Here is a 27,031-nt window from a genome sequence, read left to right on the forward strand (position 1 = left end):
GAGCTTCTTGCCAATTCCTTATTTCTATCTTCTAGGACAGCAAGGGGCTAGGGATATTCTGGCCCTTCTGCTGAGAAACCACTTCCAGCAAGAAAGGCAAAGTTGTAATTTTCCACTAAAATAAACAAGCTTTGTAACAAAGCCGCTTTGTAATTTGGCGGGGGGGGGGGGGGGGGGGGGGGGTTGAAGACCATATGAATGGCCAGCCTTTCGGACAAGACTCCCAGGGACAGGAAGCAGTGTCACCTTTGGCACTACCTCCCTCCGTCTTCTGTCTCTTCCACGCGAAGAGGCTCTGAAGTCAGAGGGAAACAGAAGGAAAGGGTGGCAGTGAGGAGAGAACGGCCCCGTGGGGTGAGCCGCTGGAGCCACACCACGAGCCCTCCTCCAGGACACACCTGCGGTGCAGTGGCCAGAGCAATATCCAGCCCCATTTACGGAGGCAAACATTTGTTTCCAGGACAAAATACAAGAGCTAGGACAGAACACACCATGTCTAGTCAGGTGGCGTCCCTGGGCCTGAGCTGAAATCACACAAAACCCACAAATCTGCACTCACACATGCTTCCCCCGTCAAGAGCCCACCTAGATCCTCCACCACAGGGGCCTATCCAATCTCCCCTTGACCTCAAAGAAGACAAAAGAACCATTTGCTTTTTCAGTTCTACCTGGTCCTAAGACCAAGCTCTCGATCGGCTGGTCCCCTGGCACTTTGGAGCTGCTCTACTGTGGTGGGGAAGGGTTATGCAGATCCCACCTTAATCCTGCCTGCAGGAGAGTATTACTGCCCATGATGCCTAATTAAGCACCTGGAAGGCTATAAGCAAGCCCAAGAGGATAGAGACCATACCAGGTCAAGGTGACCCTCCTTTCCTCCTGGGTTGAGCTGAGGATTTCACAATGGAGGAAAGGCAGAGTAAGGACTGACGGGCTCAGCAAAAAGGCCTGGAGCCTTCCTAAACCCACGCCTAGAAGGAAGAACACGAGTCAGAAGCTCATGTTGGGTTTCCATCAGCCATTTTACGAATTTCCCTTAGGCTACAGAAGCACAGGCTAGGAGAGCTCAGCTCTGGGCCCTCTATCAACCAATCTCATCACAGGCAGATAGGTGAGTGGAGCGGTGTGTGACCCCTTGTCCAATAGGCAGTGAATAAGGGCTGACCCCTGGAGGATGACACTCAGGCTCTAGTGCTCAATGACAACAAACTCTTCCAGGCACAGATGATGAGAGCCTATTGACCCCAGAGAACAGCAACTTTCTTATCCATTAAGAAAAAGAAGCCCGATTTCCTCCTGGGGGGTATCCAGGCCGAGGCTATAAGAAAAAGTTTTCTTACATTTTGAACACTCAAAGATTCCAAAGACCATGACAGACACAAAACATGCAGCTAAGCAGGCTCCAGTTGGTCCAGAAACATCTCCATGTGGCCGGGTCACTCAGCAAATGTTGCTTCTGGTGTCAAAACCTGGAGCAGGTCTGTGTCAGTTAATCCCACTCATCCACGAGATCTTCCAAGCTTCTCTTGACTTGCACACCAACTTCCAGCCAAACAAGACTGAGGGCCGAATGGAAGAGCCTCATTGGGAAGATCACAAACACGCCAACAGAACCAGGATCCACGCTGACAAGCAAAGGCCAGAGCAGCGGGCCAAAGCAGAAAGCCTTCCCTGCGGACACCTAATGAGAATCAGTGCAACATGTTTGTTCTGCAGCCCTGGCTCCAACAGACAGGCATGGAAGGTCTTCTCGATCTCAGGCTTCATGTGAAGAGGACAGTAAAAGGAGAAGTTTCCAGCCAGATTTCCAAGGAGAGCTGCTCAGGTGGACAGAGGCTTAGACCAAAAGCAAAAACGAATGAATGGATGGTGGGAAGGTATGAGGAGTGTTCCATTCTTTGCAGATTTAATCGAAAAGCACGGGGGTCCTGAGTCCAATACCAAGGCATCCTGGGCTATGAAGTTCTTTTCTGTGATCTTGGCATCATACCAGGAGATCCTATCTCCACCCTCTGAGCTCCCAGTGGACGGACTGCAGGGAAAGGCACATCACAGCAGCATTGCCCTGCGGTGGGTGGGCTTCCTGAACCAGAGTCAGAGGTCCTCACAGATGACCATGGGAATACAGTGTCCCTGAACTCAAAGCTCCAGTGACAGAACATAGTCCCTGACCAGCTGCTGGAGAATGGAGAAGACCACTGGGCTGTGTGGTCAGGCCAGCGCCTGTTCCTCCCACACCTCACGGAAACAGCCACAGTGGGGGTGGCGGCAGAAGGGCTCAGTAGAAACGCTTTCGGCTCTGTTCCTGCCACTTGTTGTACAGTATGATCCCAATGACAATGGCAAACACGGAAAACACCAGAGAGAAGAAGACAATGAGGAAGAGGGCCAGGCCACTTAGGGGCGGCAGCGGGGCTGTCACTGAGGAAGCAAGAGAGAAGCAAGTCAGGTCCTGGGAGCCTACCCATTAGGAAAGACCACCAACAAGCCAAAGCCCCAGGTTCCAGTGCCCATTCTGGGAGACAGAACTCAGACTCTCCCTTTCCAGATGATTTAATCCAAAAATGAAGCTGCCGCCTCCTGCCCATCTGTAATCTGAAGACAAGTGACAAGAGGTGCCAGTGCTCCAGATCCCTCCGGGGAAGGACAAAGGAGACAGCCCTGCGAGCTGTGGGTGAGGTCCCAGCATTGCAACCCTCCCACCGTGGGCCGTTTCCCAGGGTCCCCATGCTCACGCTCAGGCAGCTTCATGTTGTCCACCGAGGGCAAGAACACGTCTCGATGCAGCTTCTCCTCTTCTGGGGTTCTCTCCACTGTCAGCTCAAATAGCTTCAGGGAAATGATGTCATGGTTGTCTAAAGGAAAAAGTACTGCTCAAGCCCCCTCAAAAAGAGGTATCTTGGAGTATCTTGGCTCAAGCTTCCAACTCCACAGCTAACTAGCAGTGACCTTAAAAAAAATAATTGCAACCTCTGTTTCTCATCTAAAAATAAGGAAGGATAAGAAATGGGAATGTTCTATATTATTCTACAGTAATATATATATATATATATATATATATATATATATATATTTCAGAGAGATATAAACATCAATGATGAGATTCATTGATTGGCTCCCCCTTTACGCCCACACTGGGGATCGAGCCCACAACTCAGACATGTACCCTGACTGGGAATTGAACCCTGACTTACTGGTTCATAGGTTGACGCTCAACCATTGAGCCATGCTGGGCGAGCTCTCTCTTTTTAAAGCATCGTTATAAACTCATCAATTCAAACACATGTGACATGTTTCAATACACCGAGGTTATACATCTTACTGATGCTCAACTCCACCCATTTTGTTCCAGTGGGAGCCAATGAAAGTTGGTTTCTGAGTCTTTTTTCATGAATCCAGAAGTTTTTTAAGATTTTTTTAATTTTATTGACTTTTTTTTCTTTTTCTTTTTCTTTTTTTAAGAGAGGAAAGGAGAGGCAGGGAGAGAAACGGATGTGAGAGCATACCCTCTACGGGGGATCGAGCCTACAACCCAGGCATGTGCCTTGACTGGGAATTGAACCAGCAAACTTATAGTGCACAGGATGACATTCAACCAACTGAGCCACACTGGCCAGGGCCCAGTAATTCTTGATATCTTCCTTGCTTTTCTGGACAGTTCCCACTTGTACACTTCTTGCCATAGATCTGCCATTTCTTCAAGAAGCTCTTGTTCCTCTCAGTGGAGACTCGTATTAAGAGACCACAAATCTGAATGCCATGGAGGTTATGGCTACTTGGTTGGATTTCTTGCCATTTTTATGACTAGGATGACACCTACACCTGCTTAGACTTAGCAAACCCTGAAAAACTGGATTTGCCTTCAATGCGGTGTTTTTGTTGTCAGGACTGAGTGGGAGCCATGGACAGAATAAAAGGCAGGGCACTGCTCCTCACAATGTGGGGCACCAATGCCTGGGACGGCTGGAGTGCACCCCACTTTCTCAGCCATTTCAATACCCAATGTCTAACAGTAAGAAGGTATCAACAAGAAAGACCTTACGAGAAAAACACAATTTCTATTTAGGGACATTCTATGGGCAGAGAACACAGACTCACTAACCTAGGTATTAACACCAAAAACCTAGAGCGAAGGATTCCTTAGGATAAACAAAAAATGACTGTATTCTCTTTGGTCATTTCTAACAGCTGGGAACAACTTCCCATTGAAAAGTGTACCAGGAAGTTAACTGACAGGTCCTAGAAACATGTAAGCTTAAAGGAAAATGCAAAGAAGACATTTCAACTTGAAACACATACCAAGATTACCTAGCAAAGTTCTAAAGCTTGTGCCTCTGTGCCTGGGCCCAGGGAGCTCTGCCCACAGCCTCAGCCTTCTGCACAGAACTCAGCCCCTGGCTGCCAGGGCAGAGCAGGTGAGGGCGGAGTGCTTCAAAGGGGCACCGGGAATTCTCGCCGTGACGGAAACGCTCTGTGTCTTGACTATGGAGGTCATGACACAGGTGTAAATATTTGTCAAAACTCTTGCCCAGCCAGGTGTAGCTCAGCGGTTGAGCGTCGACCAGGAACCAAGAGGTCACCGGTTCGATTCCCGGTCAGGGCATATGCCCAGGTTGCGGGCTCAGTCCCCAGTGGGGTCGTGCAGGAGACAGCCAATCAATGATTCTCTCTCATCATTGATGTTTCCCTCTCTCCCTCTCCCTTCCTCTCTGAAATCAATAATAAAAATATATTTTAAAAAAAACAACAAAAAACTCTTCCAACTATGTACTTCTGTTGTATGGAAAGCACATCTCAATAAAGTTGATTTTTTTTAAAAAGCCATGATTTTAAAAATCAGATTTCATTTTAAAAATCCAGACTCCCAGCTTCTCTTGAAAAACTGACAGCATGGCCATACTGAGCCCACATTTGCTCTTGGCCACAACGCTGGAACCGAGCAGCTGTTGCCCATTTCAGATGGGTGTTTCCCCTTTTCCTGTTAGCTTTATTCATAATAAATTATGTCAAAAAATCCCAAGAGTTTGGTTCTTTACCTCTTCTCAGATGACGTTATGATTGGTCTGGAGCCAGGGGAGAACAAATGGGGACAAGGAGAAAGGAAGTCGGAGGAGACAGGAAAGACAAGCAGCGGGTACTGTCAGTGGCACAGACCTTCAGGGCACATGGTCAAAAGAGCTGACGAGAGGACGCAGAGCCAGGACTGAGAACAGAGTGTCACGCAGGCAGGGACACAGAGTCACTCTCACTAGGAGAGTGCTAATGCACAGTCGAGACATGGGTCCAGGGCAGTGTGTTCAGAGCAGAATGGCTGGAAACGGGAGCATCTCTACACATGAAACCCAGAAGTCTGAGCACAAAGCAGGGCCTGGGGGGCCGGCAGAGTCACGGAGAAGCCTTGTTCAGAGAAGGGGAACTAAGTACATGAGGAGTGGGAGGGAGGAAGCGAACTAGAAAGGTGGCACCAGAGTCAGAAAAGTGCAGAGCTCAAAACACAGCGGGAGAGCTGGCTCCTTGAAGAGGCAAACACTACTTCCCCGTAGCTCCAACCATCTCCTAGGACAGCTGTCCGAGGCCAGCCGACGCCTGGGGTCTTAAGGAATCTGGGTACGAGAATGCAGGAAGATAAGCACTCCCAGGGCACCTGCTTCCCAGAGTCCTGCTTGTCTGGCTCTGGCCTCTGAGAAGCTTCACCACGGCCTGGCTACTGAGACATGACCTCAGTCAGGGCAAATGAGAAGTGAGGTGGTAGTACCTGAGAGGTCCCCGGTGATGGAGGAGGTGCCAAAGTAGTAGCCCCGGGGCAGGCGGACCCCGGGCACCTCAATGCAGTCCCTCCACTCATGCTTGCCATCGATGTCCATCATTATCTAGAATAAAAAGAAGAGAGAAATCAGGACCAGGCCCCGGGAGCAGGAGCCAGACAGCCCATACTGCCAACTGGTCCAGAACAGGGACTCACCGTCAAATGCCTCTTGACATAGCGGATCACAAGGAAAGTGTCATAATGGAGATTGCGGACAATGGCCGTACAGCCCCCCAGCTCTGTGGGCCGCCCATCCCGCTCATGGTCATAGCTGAGGGAGCCATTGTTCACCATGGCTGAGACGTAGGGGAACACCCGCTAGGAAGGCAGGGAAGGAAAAGCAGAGGACAATGAGGAAGTACTCTCAGGAGCGCCTGTGCAAAGAGCAACAAGAACTGTGCACATACAAGCTGAGCACCTTACAGCGACCAGACAATAGCCCAGCCTCGTCATCAACAACCCGCTAGAACCCACACTCAAGTGATATGGCCCAGGAAGCGACTAACTGTCCTTGTCTTCAGGGATCCTCCTTGCTACAGGTCTGGGTGGGTCCGACATGGTCCCTCTAAGGCTCTAAACTCCTCCCCAAGAACACCATTGTGCCGAAACCGGTTTGGCTCAGTGGATAGAGCGTCGGCCTGCGGACTGAAGGGTCCCAGGTTCGATTCCGGTCAAGGGCATGTACCTTGGTTGCGGGCACAGCCCCAGTGGGGGTTGTGCAAGAGGCAGCTGATCGATGTTTCTCTCTCATCGATGTTTCTAGCTCTCTATCCCTCTCTCTTCCTCTCTGTGAAAAATCAATAAAAATATATTTAAAAAAAAAAAAAAAGAACACCATTGTGCACTGTTCTTCTGCCCCACGCTAGTGGCTTTTGCGTTTATGTCCCCATCTACCCAACTGCCATGTAAACTCCTTTAAGAAAAAATAATTTGTTATGCTTTTTTGCATGTCTCCACACTAGCCCATTCTCCCCCTACCCCCACCCCCAAGTGTTTTGCACACAACAGGTATCCTGAAAATACCTTTTGATCAGGAAAATCTTTCCATTCAGGATAGTTCCTTTCAAATTCTAAAATCCTATAAGCACATGATGCCAAATGGACCAGGACTCAAAAAGAATCAGGCTGCTGGATGGTGTTGCCCATTTCAAGTCAAGCCAACATGACTGTTTTAGCCAAAAAAACCTTCCAGCCCAGTTAAGCTTCAGCCACAACTTCTCCCAATAACACACAGAGCAAGGTTCTCCCACTGCAAGTTTCCCCAGATCCCACCCACTTTCCCACCCTACTTCAGAGGCCCTCTCTCTTCCACAAAATTGTAGGAGCACATCTTCCTTAGAAATGATGAGCTACCCTTGAGAGCAAGCCCAGTGCTAGGCAGTAGAGATGGAAGGAGAGGTCACATGACACATGCCACTTGGTGAGTTCCACACTGTCCCCAATATCAACATGCAAGGTGAAGATGCACCCACAATCAGAGACTGGTGACTCTTGAGACAAGAGCCACATGGATTCTAAACAGTAGCAAATGTTGGATGAGCACACAGGGAATAAAGGATGGCCATGGTGGGTCAAGAATTGAATACCTGGACTCCTGGAGAATATCGCCTCTTCTGGGCCTGAGAGGGTCCAACAGGTTTGAAAACAAGAGAGGGCACAAAGACAGGAGACCAAGTCAGAAAGAAACAGCCATCGGAAAGCTAAGACCCAGCAGTGGTGGGGGAGCAAACCAGTCTCAATCCCCAAACAGAAATTTAGGGTCCGTGGAGGGCACTCAAGTCCTTGTGCCTCTCAAAATTATAGGCAAAACTATATGCACAGGTGCTTGGACATTATGAGGAGAGGAGGGGTTACTATCACCAGATCTGCAAAGAAGTCCTCTCTACGGTCCTGAAGCTTACAGCAGCTTTATAAAACACACAGCACTACACCATCCACGCAGGCCCCACTTATGTCTCTGAGAGTCAGGTCAGGCCAAAGTTTGTACCCAGACTGCAGTATTTCTATGGCCAGGGGAGAGATAGCACTAAGTTCTTCCAAATTCAAGATGCTGTTTACTGCCCAGGATCTCAGAATATAGCTAGTGCCCAGAAGACAAAAAGCCCAACATGTGAGAGGCTGTGAAATGAACATGAATCCAAAGGGATCATTTACCCTCTAATTGAGCCTGTGGACATATATTTCCAAATATATAACCTGTAACATGTGGGCAAGGCAAAGCTCCATGGGAGTGTTGAAACATGGCAGGTGGTCCAAGGATAGTTTTGCTACAGTACTAGCAACAAGAGATACCTACACTGGCTCAGTTCAGCCCTACCCTACGAGAAGGGTGTGTAAGGGTGTAGAGCACAAAGCATTCCTTCCTCGGATGCTTCCTGAGACCTGTTACCAGCCAGACACTGTTCCAGCTGCTTTAAGTTCAATGGGAAACAACATAGACAGGTACCTGCTCTCATGGAGCTGACAATAAAGTGGAAGAGACAAATTCTAAGTAAATAAAATTGCAGACTGTGATAAATACTGTGATGAAAACAGAAGAGGTGATACAATAGAGACCAATAAGGAGACAACAGCTGAGACCCAGGTAGTTAGAGGCAGTCCCCCAAAGCAGCATGAGTTTGGCATATTCGTGGACTAGAAGACACAGGTGTTTGAAACTCAGCTAGTGAGGAAGGGGCTGGTGTGAGCTGAGGCAGGAGCCAGATCCCACAGTAAGGAGTTTAGGGTGGGCCTCAGAGCAGCTCCCAACTGTGAAATGTGTACAGGACTATAACAGGAGAGGAAATGAATCAGTGACGATAAACTGCCAAAATGTACTCTTCTACCACTGTCATCTAGAACAGCGATTTTCAACCGTGTGCCACAAAGATTTTTAAAACATGCAATATCTGACTATTTAGTCAGGGACATTGACCTCTTTTCCCTTAGACTGTCAAATAAAAAAATGACAACAGCCCTAGTTGGTTTGGCTCAGTGGATAGAGCATCGGCCTGTGGAGTGAAGGGTCCTGGGTTCGATTCCAGTCAAGGGCACATGCCCGGGTTGCGGGCTCGACCCCCAGTAGGGGGTGTGCAGAAGGCAGCCAGTCAATGATTCTCTCTCATCATTGATGTTTCTATCTCTCTCTCCCTCTACCCTCCTCTATGAAATCAATAAAAATAGATTTTTAAAAAAGACAACAGCCAACACAGCAATAGTTGTCCGGTGCAAATGAATCAAAATTATACCTTCTGGCCTGGCCAGTGTGGCTCAGTTATTGAGCATAGACCTATGAACCAGGAGGTCACGGTTCAATTCCTGCTCAGGGCACATGCCCAGGTTGTGAGCCCGATCCCGTGTGGGGCATGCAGGAGGCAACCAATCAATGATTCTCTCTCATCTTTGATGTTTCTCTCTCTCTCTTCCACTCCTTTCCTCTCTGAAATCAATAAAAATACATTTTTTGCCCTGGCAGTTTTAGCTCTATAGATAGAGCATTAGCCTGCAGACTGAAGGGTCCCGGGTTTGATTCCAGTCAAGGGCACATACCCAGGTTGCGGGCTCAATCCCCAGTAGGGGGCATGCAAGAGGCAGCCGATCCAATGATTCTCTCTCATCATTGATATTCTCTCTCTCTCTCTCTCTCTCTCTCTCTCTCTCTCTCTCTCCCTCTCTCTCTCTCTCTCTCTCCCTTCCTCTCTGAAGTCAATAAAAATATGTTTTTAAAAAATACATATATACATATTTTTAAATTATACCTTTTGATTTTTTGGTCAAATTAGCAAAAAGTATATATTTTTGGTGTGCTGCAGAATTGTAGTAATTCGTTTATGTGCTATGAGATGAAAAAGGCTGGAAATCGCTGCTCTAGAACAACAGATTTGTGAGTATGTCACCAAACACTTTACAGAAATGGGCTTGACAAGAAATTCCTAAGTGAACAGTTAGGAAAGGAAGGGATGAAAAATGCCCCAGGGGCTCCGATGATCCTAAGGCTTGCTTCATTTACCAACTCAAAAGTGCCTAGAACCGTCCTCCACCTTAGGGGGCCTTACTGGTCCCAGGCTGGTGAGGCACCCAATTATCCCAACAGAGGAGACTGAGGGAGCTTTAAGCTGCACCTACATGTGTTCCTCAGTTAGAATCGCCTCCGCAGGTCTAGAGTAGGGAACAGGTTTATTATATTTTTAAAAGCACCACAGATGGCTACAATGTACAGCCAAATTTAAGAAACACTGCACTGGACAAAGCCCCACAGCTTTAGAGCTGACCTCTGTCTCCTTCAGTAACTCATGACTTTGGCCTCCGACTTTGCCCTCACATGAATAATAAGTATTTAAATGCACCTTCTTTTCCATGCCCAGTCAGGAGTCCGAGAAGTGTCTCTTGGGTACCCACTAACAGTCGTTCCTTTCCTTGGAAGGCAGCCTTAATGGAGCTGGGACCGGAGGCTGAAGAATCACAATGACTCGGGCAAAGGTGGCAGTTTCAATCCTAACTGAAGAGTCACCAAAAATGAGGAACTCCTGCCTATTGTGTAAATCGCTGTCTGGAGGGTGGAGAAATGCTTTCACGTTTTTGTACTGCAAGGCTGCTTTTTAAAAAAGGGCACCTACATATAATTGTACCTTCAACATATCGTGATTGAAAGGAGACCCGTGAACTTGTGGGTTTCGAACCCTGTGCTAAAACTCCCAGACCCGAAGCACACGAGCTGTGAACCACTGAACAGAAAAGAGCAGACATGGCCTGTCTGCAGGGAGAGCTGTTCTAACTGCGGCCACGCCACTCCCAGCTTCATCACGTGGGGTGAGCTCCACCAGCTGAGACTCCCTCCCCTGCTGGAAGCAGGGAGAACGCACGGCACACAGGGTTAACGATGAAGACGAAATAAGACGTGTAAAGCATCTGGTACAGTGTCCGGCATTCAGGAGGGAGTCAATAAATAATAAATGTTCATTCAATCCATGACTAAATGAATGAATTCCAGGTAGAAACATTATTTACAGGTACTCATATATACCCACAATGCTAAACACATAGTTTAGAGCAGTAATTCCCAGACCACTGGCTTGTCATGGACCAATAAATCTCCAAAAATATTTTGGAGGTTAACAGGTTTACCTTGTGGTTTTCTGACCTACTAAATACATTAAAATACAATAATGACAAGACAACCATCTTTATAAACATCACTTTTTTATAAATATCATTTTTTAAATGAACATTTTAATACCAAAGACAGAAATATGTAATGTCATAATAAAACATTTAGCATCTATCAAAAGTCACCTCACTGTTCTTACTCTCAGACCAGTGAAACTGTCTCCAACCAACAGGAGCTCATGAACTTGGGAGCCACTCTTTAGGGCAGTTTTTCCAACTAAACCATCCTGCAGCTGAGTAAGCCGGCCGAGTTTGCTCCCTGAACCTAGACAGATCTGAAGAAAAACAGGGTAGGAGAGAACGGAGCCACTATGGCTACTGCACAGACACCTGCTAGCACTTTCCGAGAGCTTACTCTGTGCCAGACACTGTATCAGTAATGAGCACATACGCATTCCTTTAATTATCACAACCCATTCGGTTATAGTATTGGCATTCCCATTTCCAGGTAAGAGAACTTGTTTAAGAGGACAGAACTTGTTTAATAGGCTTTGCCTTGGCCAGTGTGGCTCAGTTGGTTGGAGCATCATCCCATACCCCAAAAGGTTGTGAATTTGATTCCCAGTCAGGGCACATACCTAGATTGTGGGTTCGATCCTGGTCGGGTTGCGTACAAGAAGCAACCAACCAATGTTCGCTCTTTCTCTCTCTCTCTCTCTCTCTCATTCTCTCTCTCTAAAATCAAGAAGCATATCCTCAGGTGAGGATTAAAAAAGAAAGAGAGAGCGAGAACACAGGAACTGAGTAGTGAAAGCAGGATTTGAAACAGGCAGCCGGAGCCCAGAGTCCTGGCTCAGTCACTCAGTGAGAGCTACACAGCTCTCAATATCTACCAATATGGAAAAATGCTTAGTATATACTGTGAGATACAAAAACAAAAAAACTATGTCTCTACCCTGAAACACAAAGAAATACTGGGGAATGGTTCTAGGTCGAAGGAAGGACATGACAACTGAATGCAACCTGGCATCTGGGCTTTCTTTTGCCATAAAGGACAGATTTGACAACTGGTGAAATCTGAATAAGGTCAGTAAATTAGGTAATAGTATTGATATCCATATTAAGTGCCTGATTTTGATCATTGTGCTGTGGTTATATAAGAGAACTCCTTGTGTTTAGGAAAAACAAGTGAAGTATTTAGAATAAAGGGAGCATATTAAAGAAAGGCAATTTTCTCCTTAGTTCAGGAAAATATACACAGACAGAGAGACACAGACACACACACACACAGAGGTAAAAGAAAAGGCAAAGTGCTCTGCCAGGATAAGTCAGTGGTTAGAGCATCGGCCTGTGAATGGAAGGGTCTTGAGTTTGATTCCCGGTCAAGGGCATGTACCTGGGTTGTAGGTTTGCCCTCCCAGCCCCAGTCAGGGCGCATGCAGGAGGCAACCAATCGATGTTTCTCTCTCCCTCCCTCCCTTCCATCCTCTCTCAATGGAAAAAATATCCTTTGGTGAGGATTAACAACAAAAACGGCAAAGCAAATGTAATGTAAGACATTAACATTTTGGGGAATCTGCATAAAGAGCACCCTGAATTCTTTATTATAATTTATCTGTAAGTCTGAAACTATGTCAAAATTTTTAAAAAATTAGTCTGAATCTAGTATTCACCATCTTCTCAATTTTTCTATATATCTAAAAAACTTAAAATGAAAAATTTTAAAAAATGGCATGTTCATGTGATGCAATGTTTTGTTTTTAAGAAGTTGTTTGTATGTTTTGTTTTAGCCTTTTCTGATTTTTCTATAATGAGCTTTAATATAAAAAGAACAAACAAATGCCCCTTCTGCGGCATCTCCCCTCACACCTCCGTCTGACCCTCCCTTCGGACACTGGCGGAACACACAGAAGCCATTTTTCAGGCTTACAAAACTTTGCAAGTCACTGGTCCTACAGTAATCTTCATCCAACTAACCCTTTATGCAGGAATCTGGTACAAAGGTGACAGGATAACTCAGCAACATCCATCTTACATAGAGTGACATCAGTGAGGTTCTCACATCATTGGGCAGCATGAGAAGGCCCCGGCTCCCTAAGCTCCCAAACTACTACCAAGCTATACTAGGGACTGTCCCCACGTCTTAAAGCTCATCTGAGGACACTCCTGCCAGCTAACTGCCTGGAAGACTTTCACATTTGTGAACATTACCATGATCTTTTAAACTCATGAGATGGTTTTAATCCCATTTATGTTAGTTGTAACCCCACTAGAACCAAAATAATGTAATTTGAGGACTTCAATAGAGTGCTCTAAAACCAGAAAGCATTAAACTTGATGTATGCCCAAACACCGAACACTGAAGTTCATGACTCGTCTACCCCAATTACAATTGCCAAGATTCAGAACACTGCCTAATGCGCATGTCTCCAGTTCACTGCTGCCCATCATTCTGAAAGTATGTGAACAGGTCTCGTTAATGAGAAGATCTTGTCTACAGTTCTACTTTGAGGAATTCATGAACTTCCTAAAATTGAATGCAAAATCCTGTGTAACTGCATCTTTCATCATATTCTCAAAAAGGTCAAAACCCAAATAAAGAACTAACCCAGAGCTAAGAGCAGGCTCTTGCCTTTTTTCTCCTTCCTCTCTCTTTCATTGTCTCAAAAAACCACAACATTATTTCCTCCTCACCTTCACTCAATTCCAGCAGAAAGCCATACATTTCTACTTCCTTCAAAAACCAGCTCTCAGCAATGAAACCGCCTCACTACCTACTCACATCAGAACTTGCCAATACTCCACACACCTACTCTCCAAAGGAGTATCTTGAAAAACACAACCTCACCTGGGACCAAAACAAAACCCCTAAGTCACATCCATGTTGGGTGATAACAAGAGAATTTAAGAAGGATGAAGTTCCCTTAATAATGTAAAGATTCTTTCTGCCGACAACAAAGAGACCAAGAGGGATTGGTGTCTTCATCAAGGGAATGTGTTGTTGGTTTTTTTTTAAATAGAGTATTTTTTTAAAATATATTTTCATTGATTTCAGAGGAAGGGAGAGGGAGAGAGATAGAAATATCAATGATGAGAGAGAATCATTGATTGGCTGCTTCCTGCATGCCCCCAACTGGGGATCAAGCCCACAACCCGGGCATGTGCCCTTGATCGGAACTGAACCTGGGACCCTTCAGTCCGCAGTCTGACGCTCTATCTACTGAGCCAAACCAGCTAGGGCAAGTGAATGTGTTTTTAACCTGGATGGCACAGTATTGTTAATTTTCTTCCAGTTTCAAGGGAGGAAAAACAATGATCACATTATAAAATATGGGGAGTGCCTCAAACTCAGCTTCCAAGCTGGCCGGACCTGGGACCCTGAGCTTTCTCCCCACTCTCCCACCTACAGTCTCACCTCATGGAGGGAGGCCCAATGTCTCCTGGGAAGAATGAGGCCAAGGATGCAAAGGGCTGCACTTCTGTGCTCTCCTTCCAGAAGGCCTCTTGTCATCATACTGATTTCAACTGGAAAAAAGACACTCTCATTCCCAGAATTCCCTGCAACTTCTCAACAACATCTGGGCTGTCATGAGGAACCAGGACTGTCAGCTGATGATTTCATAATGCTAAGATGACCAAGTCATCCTTGAATCAACATTTTAACAAAATAGCAATACTAAGATATAGTTCACACAATATTACCATTCACCTATTTAAAGTCTGTAATTCGGTGGCTTTTAGTATATTCAGAGTTAAGACTGTGATTACCACAACAAATTTTAGAACATTTCACTGCCCCAAAAAGAAACCCTTTGCCCACTAGCAGTCACTCTCTCCACTCCCACCCTAGCTCAGCTTCAGGCAACTACTCATCTACTTTCTGCTCTATAGATCAACCTGCCTGGACAGTTGGTACATATGGGATCATAAAATGTCTTTTGTGACTGGCTTCTTTCACTTAGCATGTTTTCAAGGGTCATCCACATTGGAGCACATATCAGTGCTTCACTTCTTAATGCTGAATGACATTCCATTGTAAGGATACATCATATTTGTTTATCCACTCATTATTTGAGTTGTGTTCATTTTTTTGGCTATGATCATAATGCTACTATGACATTTACGTAAAAGTTTTTTATGTAGATATATTTTCATTTCTCTTGAATATACACCTAGGAATGGAATTGCTGGATTAGGTGAACTCTACGTTTAAGCATTTGAAGACGTGCCCAACTGTTTTCCAAAACAACTGCTCCATTTACATTCCCACCAGCAGTGCATGAGGGTTCCAATTACTCCACAGCCTTAACACTTGTTATCATGTCTTTTCCATTTTAGCCATACAAGTGAGTGTGAGGTGACATCTCACAGTGGGTTTTAATGCTTGTATTGATTTTTTTAGAGAGAGTGGGAAAGAGAAACATTGATGTGAGAGAAACATCAATCGGTTGCCTCCCATACCCACCCTGACTGGGGATTAAACCCACAATCGGGTATATGCCTTGACCAAGAATCAAACCCGAAACTTTTTGGCACATGGAACAATGCTCAACAGAGCCACACTAACCAGGGCTGTGGTTTTCATCTGTACATCCCTAATGGCTACAGATGTTGAACATCTTTAAATGTGTTTATTGGCAATCTATATATAATCTTCTTGGGGGCAATATCTATTCAGATGCTTTGGCCATTTTTTAATTGGGTTGTCTTTTTCATTAGAGTTGTATCTAGAACATATAAAGAATTATCACAAGTCCCTTATCAGATATATAATTTACATTTATTTTCTTCCAGTCTGTGGGTTGTCTTATCACTTCCTTGATGGTATCTTTGAAGCACAAGTTTCTAATTTATCTAATTTTTTTTCTTTTGTGGCTTTTGTTTTTGGTATTGTATCTAAGAAACCATTGCCTAATCCAAGGTCATGAAAAATTATTTCTGTTTTCTTCTCTGAGTTTTATAATTTTAGCTTTTACCTTTAGTTCTTTGATTTTTTTGAGTTAAAATTTGTGTATGGTGCGGTTGTAAAAACTTCATTTTTCTCCCTGTGGAAATCCAGTTGTCCCAGTACCATTTGTTGAAAAGACAATTCTTTCCCCATTGAACTGTCTTGGCACCCTTACCAAAAATCAATTGCTCATGGGTGAAGGAGGCAAAAAGGGAGGTAATGGGGGACATCTGTAATACTGTCAGTAATTGTGAGTCCTCCAAAGTTTGCTCTTCTTTATCAAGATTATTTTGCCTATTCTGATTCTCTTGAATTTTTTATTTTAGGATTAGCTTGTCAATTTCTGCATAGCCAACTAGATTTTTGATAGACAGGGAATGCATCAAATCTGTAGATCAATATGGGGCGTATCACCATAACAATACCAAGTTTTCCAATTCATGACACAGAATGTCTTTCCATTTATTTAATCTTTAATTTTTTCAATAATATATCATAGCTTTCAAAGTATAAGTTTTCTTAAATTTATTTCTAAGCGTTTTGTTTCTAGTTAAATTATGTCTAAGTATTTTATTCCTTTCCAGTGTAAATGGAATTTCTTACTTTCATGTTCTGATTGTTCAATGCAAATATATAGAAATACAACTGATTTTTGTATGTTGATCTTGTGTCCTACAACCTTGCTGAATTCATTTATCAGTTCTAATAGTTTGTGGATTCTTTAGAATTTTCTATATATAAGATAATGTCATCTGCTAATAGAAAGTTTTACTTCTACCTTTCCAATCTTGATGTTTTTATTTTCTTACCTAACTGTCCTGACTAGAACATCCAGGATTGTGTTAAATACAAATGGCAAACGCAGAATCCTTGTCTTGTTCCTGACCTTAGGGAGATTTCAGTCTTTTACAATTAAGTACGTTATCTGAGGGTCCTTCACAGATGCCCTCTATCAGGTTGAGGAAGTCCATTCTATTCCTGATTTGTTGAGTGCTTTTATATCACAAAGAGGTATTATATCTTGTCAAATACTTATTTCTACATCTATTGCTTTGACCAAATGTTTTTTGTCCTTTATTCTATTAATATGGTCTATCATATTAATTTTCAGATATTAAACCAAACATTAATTTCTAGGATAAATACATTCAGTCATGATGTATAATCCTTTTCATATGTTAATAGATTTGGTTTGTTAGTATTTTGTTGATAATTCTTACATCTGTATTCATAAAGATATTGGTCTGTAGTTTTCTTGTGATGTCCTAACCTAGTGTTAATATCAGGGTAATACCAACTCAAAGAATGAGTTGATAGTGTCCCTTCCTTTTATATTTTGTAAGGGTTTGAGAAGAATTCCATATTAATTCTACTTTACATATTTGGTAGAATTTATCAGTGAAACCATCTAGTCCTGGGCTTTTCTTTGTGAGTTTCTTTTTTTAAAAATATGTTTTTATTGATTTCAGAGAGGAAGGGAAAGGGAGAGATAGAAACATCAATGATGAGAGAGAACCATTGATCGGCTGCCTCCTGAACACCGTCTACCGGGGATCGAGCTCACAACCTGTGCCCTTGACTGGAATCAAACCCAGGACCCTTCAGTCGGCAGGCCGACGCTCTATCCATTGAGCCGAACCGGCTAGGGCTGAGTTACTATTAGTTACTAATTCAATCTCTTTACTTATCTATCCAGATTTTCTATTTCTTCAGCTGTTATTTCAACAACGATTTATGATCTGGCAACCTCACTATGGCACAGGTAGTACCCTGCACTCCCAAATACGCAAGCTCTTGACCTACTTACTAAACTGCAATCCCTATATCGCTGGTGAGGAAATTATGTTACTTTGGACAACCTGTCCTGATGCAGATAGCCAAGCCTAAACCCCTTCTCAGGTGCATCAATGGTTGCTAGCATTTTCCCAGTATTTCCTGGTGGACAAATGTGGTAGGAAGTGAGCTGAGCAACAAGGCCATGTGTACTCTGGTGACAAGGTAACAAGAAACCAGAGAAACGTTTTCACTGCAGCAACTTAAGGAATTTGATGAACTGTTCAAAACCCCTCCTGCAGCCTCCTTGTCCTCCTCATCCAGCACATCTTTACACATGACATTTGCAAGCTTTTAAAAGGCACCATATATGTCACTCTATCCTTATGTGCTCAAAATAATAAATCAAAATGAGACTGTGGTCTCTGATTTCAAACCCACTATCTGGCCCGGCTGGCGTGGCTCAGTGGTTGAGCATTGACTTATGAACCAGGAGTTCAAGGTTTGATTCCCAGTGAGGGCACATGCCCAGGTTACAGGCTTGATCTCCAGTATGGGGCATTCAGGAGGCAGCCAATCAACAATTCTCTCTCATCATTGATGTTTCTCTTTCTCTCCCTCTTCCTCTCTGAAATCAAAAATATATATTTTTTAAAACACAAACCTGTGTGTCACTAACAAGTTTTTTTGTGTGTGTTTTTTTAGCCTTTCTGGACTTTAGTTTCTTACCTATAATGTAGGGATAAAAATAACATACACCCCAAAGTACTGTTTTGATAAGTAAATAATACATATAAAAATGCATGGAACAATGGCTGACACCTTTACGTATCGTATCAAATAGTAACCATGCTGCTAACAAAACACATCTGATTTTAGCCTCCAAGGTAGTTCCAGGTTGTTGGGAGGTAGGAGTGCGCTTCCTATACGCTCTGCACGGAGTAGGAGATCTATGTACTGCAACTGCACAGCTCACGAGGACAACGAGTTTCTCCATTCTCAAGGAAATCCACCCGGCAGAACACAGTGCTGGGAGGTAACAACCAGAACTAAAATCACAGCCTCGGGAATCAGGTGGACCTGTGCTCAAAATCTGACTCCACTTTATATTGGCCGTTACCTTGAGCAAGACACTTACCTTCTTTGAGCTTCTCATTGGTAAAATGGGAAAAATAATACTGACTACAAGGAGATTTGAAGATTAAGACTATCTGTAAAATGGCAAGCATGAGTAAACAAAAACTTGCTTTTATTAGTTTTTTAAAATTTATTTCAATTTTAAAATTTGTTAAATAAATAAATAAGAAAACAAGGACTCGATGGTGGTCCAGGGCTCCTCAATCCTGGCTATACATGTAACTCACCTGGAGAGCTTTGAAAAGTAAGGTTGGCTAAACTTTACCTAAGACAAATGGCATGAGACTCTCTGAGGTTGGGCCTGGACATCAGCATTCTAAATGCTCTCTAGGGAATTCCAATGTGCAGTTGGGAATGAGAATCATAATAGCTAGCCAGAAAAGAAGTCTGCTTTTTACCATCTGCAACTAATTTTTCTGATTAATGGCTACTCTCCTTACAAAATAAACCCATATATCCCCCCTCAAATCAGAATTAATAGTACCTCATGGTGAAATGGAAGCTAAGACAATTTGAACAATTCACAGAGAGGCAGGTTTAAAACTCTAGTCAGCCCTGCAGCCCAGACCTCTTATTCGAATGCATTTCTACCGACCACTATTTCCTCAGCACAACAGCAAACCTAGTCATGACATGCCCCTCATTAAAATCCTTTAATGCACTTACCGCCTTAGAACACAGTCCAGACTCCTTAACGGGAACACACCCTTCAGAACCTGGCCCCACAGTGCGCACGGTGAGGATGAGTCACACACACCCGTGCTCTGGTGCTGGTCTAAACAGCCAAACCACCAACCACCCAAGGAGACAGTGCTCAATCCGTGTCCAGTTAACATGTCCAAGCGACAACAGTGTCAATACAAAAGAATGCACTATGAATGGGAGCCCCTGGAATTGTGCAACGTGGCAAGGCTGCTGGCCCCGTTTCTCTTTCTAGCCTCATCTCTCTCTGATCCCCCTTTGTGCCCTCACACTCACTGTCCCTTCTCTCACTTCATCACCTTAACACATGCTTTTCCCTCAGCATGAAACACTGGTTCCTCATTTTGCAGACTTTAATGTAAATGTCATTTCCTGGAAAAAGTCTTCCCCACCGCCACCTGCCCCCCCACCACCAAAGTCCCCCACCCCAGGTTAGATGCTGCTGCTATAGCTTCACTTTTACACCCCCTAGATCCCCCACCAGAACTCTCACACATCAGTGCTACTGAGTGCAAGGACCATGTTGGTCTTGCTCAAGATTCCCAGGGTGTGGCGCCTGAACAGGGTTTGATGATGGTGGAGTTAAGAGGGGCCCACAAACAATTCTGTAATTGACTCATAACAAAAGGTTATTCTCTTAACTCAGGTCTCACTTTCCACATCCTCTAAGGTGAACTCTGTGGGAAATGTTAAAAACTGTTGAATCTGGTTGTTGAATATACAATGATCTGTTCTTTCAATTTTTTATAAGTTTGAAATATTTCATAAACTTTTGGGGTAAAAATAAAGTGAGTTCTACTTCCATTCCTAATCCTTCCTTTCCTGCTAAATATTATTTAGCTACAGGATGCCTAGCAACAACCTGTCATAACCATGTTCCCACCACCTGATGGTAGGGCCATCAGGCAGAGAGTACCAACCTGCTGTTAGCCTAAGAAAATACTACAGAAACCTTAGGGTCTGCTAACAAAAAGCAAGAAGCTTCCTGAGGAAAGGAAGAAGAAAAGGATGCTGGAAAGGGTGCACAAACTGCAGGAGGACATGGCAGTGATATATTAAGTCACCAGGTGAGTGACATACATCAGCTTGCTCTGGTGCTGGCCTAGTAGCCAAATCACCAACCAGCCAAGTATGCTCACTTCCAGCAACCACCTAATGTGCACAAGACAGAACACTGTTAACGCCAAAGAGAAAGCCCCCGTTCAGATGGCCATTCCCAAAGGACTGTGCCCCATAAGCAGCTCTCTCTAGAAAAAGCCCTGAGAAGCGCATTAACTGCTGAAGTTCAACAGACGAAGGAAGTAGAAGTGAACCCCTCACGCCCTAGCCCCTCTGTTCCCTCCTGAACAGCATTCCTGAGGCAGAGGATGGGAATGTCTGTGCGGCTGTCCTAAGCTCTGACACTTGCCATTACCTCTTGCTGCTTCTCCTCATTGGGGTAGGTGTCTACAAATACTCCCAGCCCCACAAATTTGTCCATGTTTCCAAACACAGGCCCTAGAGAGAGAGAACAGATGATGAACAATGAAATAAAGCCAAGATAAAGGAATAATATTCACTATGATGGAGGAAAAGGTAAAATTCAAATGATTCTCAGGCCTCAATTAAGACAAGAAAACATGTAAAAGCACCCAGGAAAGTGCATGGCCTGTAACGAGCACCCAGTACACAGCTGTAGTTGTTATGAAGGCAGGGGAGAGAGAGAAGGCCACTGCAACCTTGTTTAGCACTACAGCTGCTCCCTGATCCCGACTGGTTGCTAAGGCGCCCCTAAAGAATTCTGCCTCACAAACACTTGGTGATGACTATGCCCCTGAGAGAGATCCAAATTCCCAAGTTTGGCTTCTTATTGCAAAGGAGATCAGGTTCAATGAGGTGGAGTTTGCCATTTGCTTTGGGCAATGGCTCCCACACAACGGAGGGAAATAGACACTCTTCTCCCAACTCAGGAGTGCTGAATGGGTCACTGTGAAGGCCCAGAAGGAATCTGCTCACCCAATCATCAGTGTTCAGGACAGCCAGTGCTTTCACCTCGTCAACAGGCCAGGTGGGTTCACAGGGAAATAAGAAGAAACTAATAAGCAAGAAATCAGCCCAGGAGGAGTCAAGTTCAGTTCCTTCTGAGGACTCAGACCCCATTCTAGAGATTAGACAGGGCCAGTCTTCATCCACAGACATCAAGGGAGAGGGGAAACTGCTGTTATGTAGGGACATACCCTTCTCAAAAAGAGGACACATGAAAAAGCAAGTCAGTCACACCCTACACAAGAGCAACCCAGGGTCCCAATACCTGGCTGCATCCGATCCTTTGTGTACCAGATTGCCAAGCCATCCCCATGCAGATTCTTCTTCCCTTGTCCATGGATTTTGAAGTGCACCTGCAACTCCCAGTCTCTCAGGAAACAAGGCTGAAGTGAGAAAAACAAACACACACACACATTGGGATCAATGAGGAGTATGAAATGCAAAACGACTGAAGCCCTCAGCAGCAGTCTACAGACTAGGAAAACATAAATGCGTGTAACACGAGGCTACAGGTTAAAACTGAAATCTAAGACTTGCTAAGTGTTTGTGTCATAAAATTAAATAAATAGAGCCATTCAACTGTATATGAGATTTAATATAAAAAGTGAATAAACCTCCAAATTGTCTTCAACATCTCCCAATAGAAATAGGATAGTACTCCAAAGTTAGGAAAGACACCAAAATGCCATGTGAGATTGCTATTGTCATATACCCATCCAGCAAAGCGTCTCAGCCTGTATAGTACAGGTGGCTGAATTAACTCACCTACAGCTTAAGATCACCCCTCTGATAGAAAGACTCTAAAAAGCTTACATTTACAATGGGGGAAAAGGAGACATATGTAATACTTTCAATAATAAAGAATTTTAAAAATAAACAAGTAAGTAGCTTAGACTTTAAAGGAAGGTCAAAACCTCATTCATTGTCAAAGAGTAAGAAAAATGAAGTCATTAGGCAAAGGTTTCCAGAAATAATTAGCAGATGCTATACACAACGCTAATTAATTGGACATGGCCCTATACCAAGCTGAGGGAGGGATAAGCTGGAGTTCCCTTGAGAAGGGGTAGGTTACAATCCCCCCCAACCTCATGCCCATGGCCAGGAAGCATAAATGCACCAAAGGAGACCACTCCCAACCTCACCACAGGGATAGCCTCTGGTGGGAAAATTTTAAGGAGGGGGGTATGAATCAGACTCCTATTTCTTTTTCTGAATTGTGTAGCAAACCTTGGGGAAATGGAGGAGGTAAGTGCTCTAAATAGTTGAACATGCCCGGCCAGTGTGGCTCAGAGGTTGAGCATCAACCCATGCACTAGGAGGTTGCCAGTTCGATTCCCAGTCGGGACACATGCCAGGGTGTCAGGCTGGATCCCCGGTAGGGGGCATGTAGAAGGTAGCCGATTGATGTTGATGTTTCTCTCATTAATGTCACTAATTTTTCTGCCTCTCTCACCCTCTCCCTTCCTCTCTCTCTAAGTCAATAAAAACATTTTTTTTTTAAATAGTTGAACACTTTCAAGTAGAAACCAGAGTGGGTATTTGATTTAGAGAGGCTCCTGGTTCAAGTTCACCATGAAGGAAGAAGAGAAGGAGGAGCAGATAGACCAATGGGGTTCAGCCAAAGGCTCTCCAAATAGACTGTGCTGGCTCTCAAGCAACATATCACTAGATCATTTTCAGTTTAATTTCTGGGAAATCTTCCAAAAGTGTTAGTATTAGGAGTACATATTCCAAATGAAAGGGGTGCGGATACTTCTGAATTCTCCAACAGCTAACCCTACTCTGATGAACCCAGTCTCTGGGTTATCATCTTTCTGCTGTTACATTTAGATTTCAGGGCAAGAGTGAAATTCAGTGGCAGAAAGCTGCCCCATAGCCAGAGAGTGGGTATTATGTCCCTGGGAAGAGGGCAAGGCCCGAGAGGTTCATACTCAGCCAAGCGGTGTCTGCCACTTATCTTTGGCCTCCTGTAGCACAATGCCATACAGTTTTGATCAGGACTATGTCTAACAGTGGTTCTGAAACATTGCTGCACATTAGATTCACCTAGAGGGCTTTAAGGAAAAACCCCAATGCCCAAGCCATACCCAATTCCAATAAAACCAGAATCTCTGGGGGTGGGATCCAGGCACTGACTCCAATAGACAGACAAACTTGAGAACCCACTGCTCAAACCAATGCTTCCTATCCAAATACATAACTCAGAAACAACTCCAAGGCTCTTTCTGATAGCCAGTTATAAAAAATACAGGTAGCCCGGCCTGTGAGGCTCAGAGGTTAGTGTAGACCTATGAACCAAGATTCCATCAGGGCACGTGCCCAGGTCACGGGCCTGATCCCCAGAAGGGGGCATGCAGGAAGCATCCAATCAATGATTCTCATCATTGATGTTTCAATCTCTCTCTCTCCCTTTCCCTTCTTCTCTGAAATCAATAAAAATATATATTTTTAAATACAGGTAGCAGAGAATCTGAAAAAGGGCAGGAAAACCAGATATTAGAATTGCTGCTATGAGTTATGTAGAGACGGCTAGCAAGACAGCAGCAAAGTTTTGAACCCTGGATAGAATAATTTAGTAACCCAGAGACCTCCATCAGTGCACCTTATAACAGATGTAGGGCATAACAACGTACATTTCTGTAACTATATTAGCTTTCCAAAGCTTTTTCATGTCTATTCTCACAACAATTCTGGTGGGCGTGTAGAATAGGCATTATGAAGTGCATCTGACAGATGGAAAAACTAAAAAACGGAGACATTAACTAACCGCCTAGGGCTCCCAGTGGGTGTATAATACAGCTACATCTGGGACCCGAGTCTTTCAACTGGCAGCCCTCACCTCTTCTTCCAGAACACACTACCATACACTGTCCAGGAACAAGCTCAGCACTACAACCTGGGGCTAGGGGCCCCCTTGTGCAGATGGCTCATGTAGAAATTTATCTTCTCCCTCTGCTCCTTTCGAATTCTCTGCACATAAAAATGAGCAGGGAGAAGAAATAGTGCTCTTGTCTGGGGTTCACTTATCTAAAACTAATGATTAAAAACACATGAAAAAGTAAGGTCTTAGCTTATGTGAACCCAAAAGCATTCAAGGATGCCAAGGCCATTCCTTAAGTAAAGCGGTCGTAAAAGATTTTGAAAAAGCCCTGGAAACCAAAGAGAAAGCATCATCTTACACTTGTACAAAGTCAGCCACACCAGGAATACTGCATTCACTTCTGGCCGCCATACCTCAAAGGAAGACAATGTAGCTAGAAAAGGTCCAGAGAAGGACAGATAAAATGACCAAGGGCTCAAAGTGGCTTTCACATGACAATAAAACTTAAACTTAAAGTGAATTAACATGGGACCGGGAGAAACTAGGATGAAGTTTCAGATAAATTTAAAAGGCCAGTCTTCTACTTTACAAAGCAAAGTAACTAAACATGAGTTATTAACCTCCAAGAAGTCATACTACCAAGTCTGAATTAAATGTCTGAATTAAAGACATTTCAGACAACAGAAAAAAAAAAGAATTGTTTGCTATAATTAGGGCAATAGAGAGCATTTCTCTAAATATCTGATTTCATTATGAAGGGCATCATAACCTCTGAAATGAAAACCTTTAATAACCACAGGAGACAAATAGGCAGTAAAACGAAGCCAATATGCCTCTGGCGAACGTTTTTGGGTCACCAACACAGGAGGGAGGGAGGAAGGTTCTTACCACCCGGTTCCAGAGAGCACCCTGTTTACTTTGCATATCTGGAGTAAGGCGGATATATTGCGTCATCACCATGGCGTTGCCCATCAGATTCCACAATGCGGAACTGCTAGTGCCCACACCTACAGGGAGTAAGTAGATCAGTTCGTACTCTTCAACACCAACCCATTCAGAAAGCCACCCCAAGCCCGCCAAAAGCTGCAGTCATCTCTTTTCCCCCCTTTCATGTCAATTTCCCACCTATCACTCATAAATCTTAAATCCTTACCATCTTTACAGCTTCTTTTCACAAAGCCCTTCTTAAGTGAAGACCCCAAAGCACATCAGAGCTATCACTTTATCCAACACTTTATGCCAGAGTAACCATAGCTCAGATCTATTCTTCCCTTTTTAATTGTGAGTAAATTGTAGCTCCACGAAAGAAAAAAATCCCCAGTTAAACCAAAAAGAGCTTGATCCCCAGGCTTCTGGGGCTTACTCACATTCTTTAAACAACCCAAGCATGGCTTTAGCAGATACATCAGACTACAATTGAGAGTGAGAGCTGTGTCTATAACCCACAGCATTAGCTGGGACACACACAATGGTGACACCCCGTGCATCTGCTAACTAAGTGAACAAATAATCACCCTTAGCAGGAGTGAATGTGCTCTTCCACTTGGAGTCTGTGTTTGCTTGTTTGCTGTCCCCCTACCTACACTGCAGTGGGGAAACCGGCTAGTGTTAGTTAAGCCAACTGCACTGATTTGGTCCTCTTTGAAGCCTACATAAGTGTTCTAGTTGATAAGCTGTGCCTAGAAATCTATGGACCCTAACAGAGCAAAGCTGCCAGCCCCTTTCATCAACAGGACTCCTGAACTGGAGAAGAACAGGTGTCATCAACAGGACTCCTGAACTGGAGAAGAACAGGTGTTTTAATGGGCAACAGAATTTTGTCTTCTTTCTCCGTTGGGCCAAGTTCTGCCCCAGCTCTGCCTCCTGCTTTATTTCTAGCACCTCCATAGCTCCATCCGGAGACTGGCTCATTGCTAGTGGCCCTCCATCACTCGCCCCCATTCGCAGTTCTCTCTCCTCCCCGGCGTTCAGGCCTAGCCCTGGCGGCATCCGAGGGCCCAGGACGCCCTGCTGGGAACCTCCAGCGCTAGTGCGGCGCCGGGAGTGGGAGGGAGGCTGACCCCTGCCCTTCGGACCCGTAGTTCCCTAACTCCGCGGGAGTCCCCGTGGGCCCCTACCCATCGCCGGCAGTGGCCGGGCCACGAAGCCCGTCGCCGCCCGCCTCTACCGAGGATCTCAGGTCCCGAAGCCCTCCCCATGCACGATCACCTCGTCCCGGGCGCCTCACCCTGGTAGGGCTTCGACAGCGAGTGTTCCCGCTTCAAGTACTCGAACGTCTGACCCGCCCCGACTTTTCGGGGCCCCTGCCCAGACCCCAACAAAAGGAGAAGGAGCAACATCCTGGACCCATCCCAAGCAGACAGACGCCGCCGCCACCGCCACCGCCGCCACCACCACCCAGAGGGACCCAGAGTCGCCGCCATCTTTCTCACCACTGTCCCTTCACTAAAAGCCCGCCCCATCTCACAAGCCATTGGCCCATAGAACTACCTGCCCCGCGTCCCATTGGCTCTCATCGATTCTCCTCCCCCGCAGGTGAGCATCTCACTGATTGGCTGGCTTGGTATCAGTTGCCTTGCCAACCCAGGAAGGGGGCGTGGTCAAGTGCCTGGACTCCCTTATTTGCATTTGCCCTGCGTTCCGCTAGGCCTGCTGGGATAGGTAGTGATTTCCATTTTTCTCTGCAAGCTAAAGAAAATTTAAAAAGATAAAATGTTTCTTTGGTGATCTAAAGTAG

General features: G+C 44.7%; 1 protein-coding gene across 4 annotated transcripts; it reads right to left on the reverse strand.

The window, feature by feature from the left end:
• Positions 1–168: 168 nt before the first annotated feature.
• On the reverse strand, positions 169–26,756 carry LMAN2L (lectin, mannose binding 2 like; the record flags this gene model as incomplete). Of its 4 annotated transcripts, XM_079792839.1 has the most annotated exons (8): positions 171–2,418; positions 2,733–2,852; positions 5,753–5,867; positions 5,960–6,121; positions 20,863–20,945; positions 21,739–21,856; positions 25,183–25,301; positions 26,522–26,756. In XM_079792839.1, the coding sequence occupies 8 exons, from the start codon at positions 26,754–26,756 to the stop codon at positions 2,276–2,278; spliced, it is 1,095 nt and encodes a 364-aa protein (XP_079648965.1). In that variant the 3' UTR covers positions 171–2,275. The 4 variants fall into 4 exon arrangements, with proteins under 4 accessions (XP_079648966.1, XP_079648965.1, XP_079648968.1 ...); XM_079792840.1 differs by lacking the exon at positions 5,960–6,121 and having other exon boundaries at positions 169–2,418; positions 26,522–26,717; XM_079792842.1 differs by lacking the exons at positions 20,863–20,945; positions 25,183–25,301; positions 26,522–26,756 and adding an exon at positions 24,653–24,691.
• Positions 26,757–27,031: the final 275 nt, after the last annotated feature.

The sequence above is a fragment of the Cnephaeus nilssonii genome (genome assembly GCF_951640355.1).
Source record: "Cnephaeus nilssonii genome assembly, chromosome: 15".
NCBI classification, from domain to species: domain Eukaryota; kingdom Metazoa; phylum Chordata; class Mammalia; order Chiroptera; family Vespertilionidae; genus Cnephaeus; species Cnephaeus nilssonii.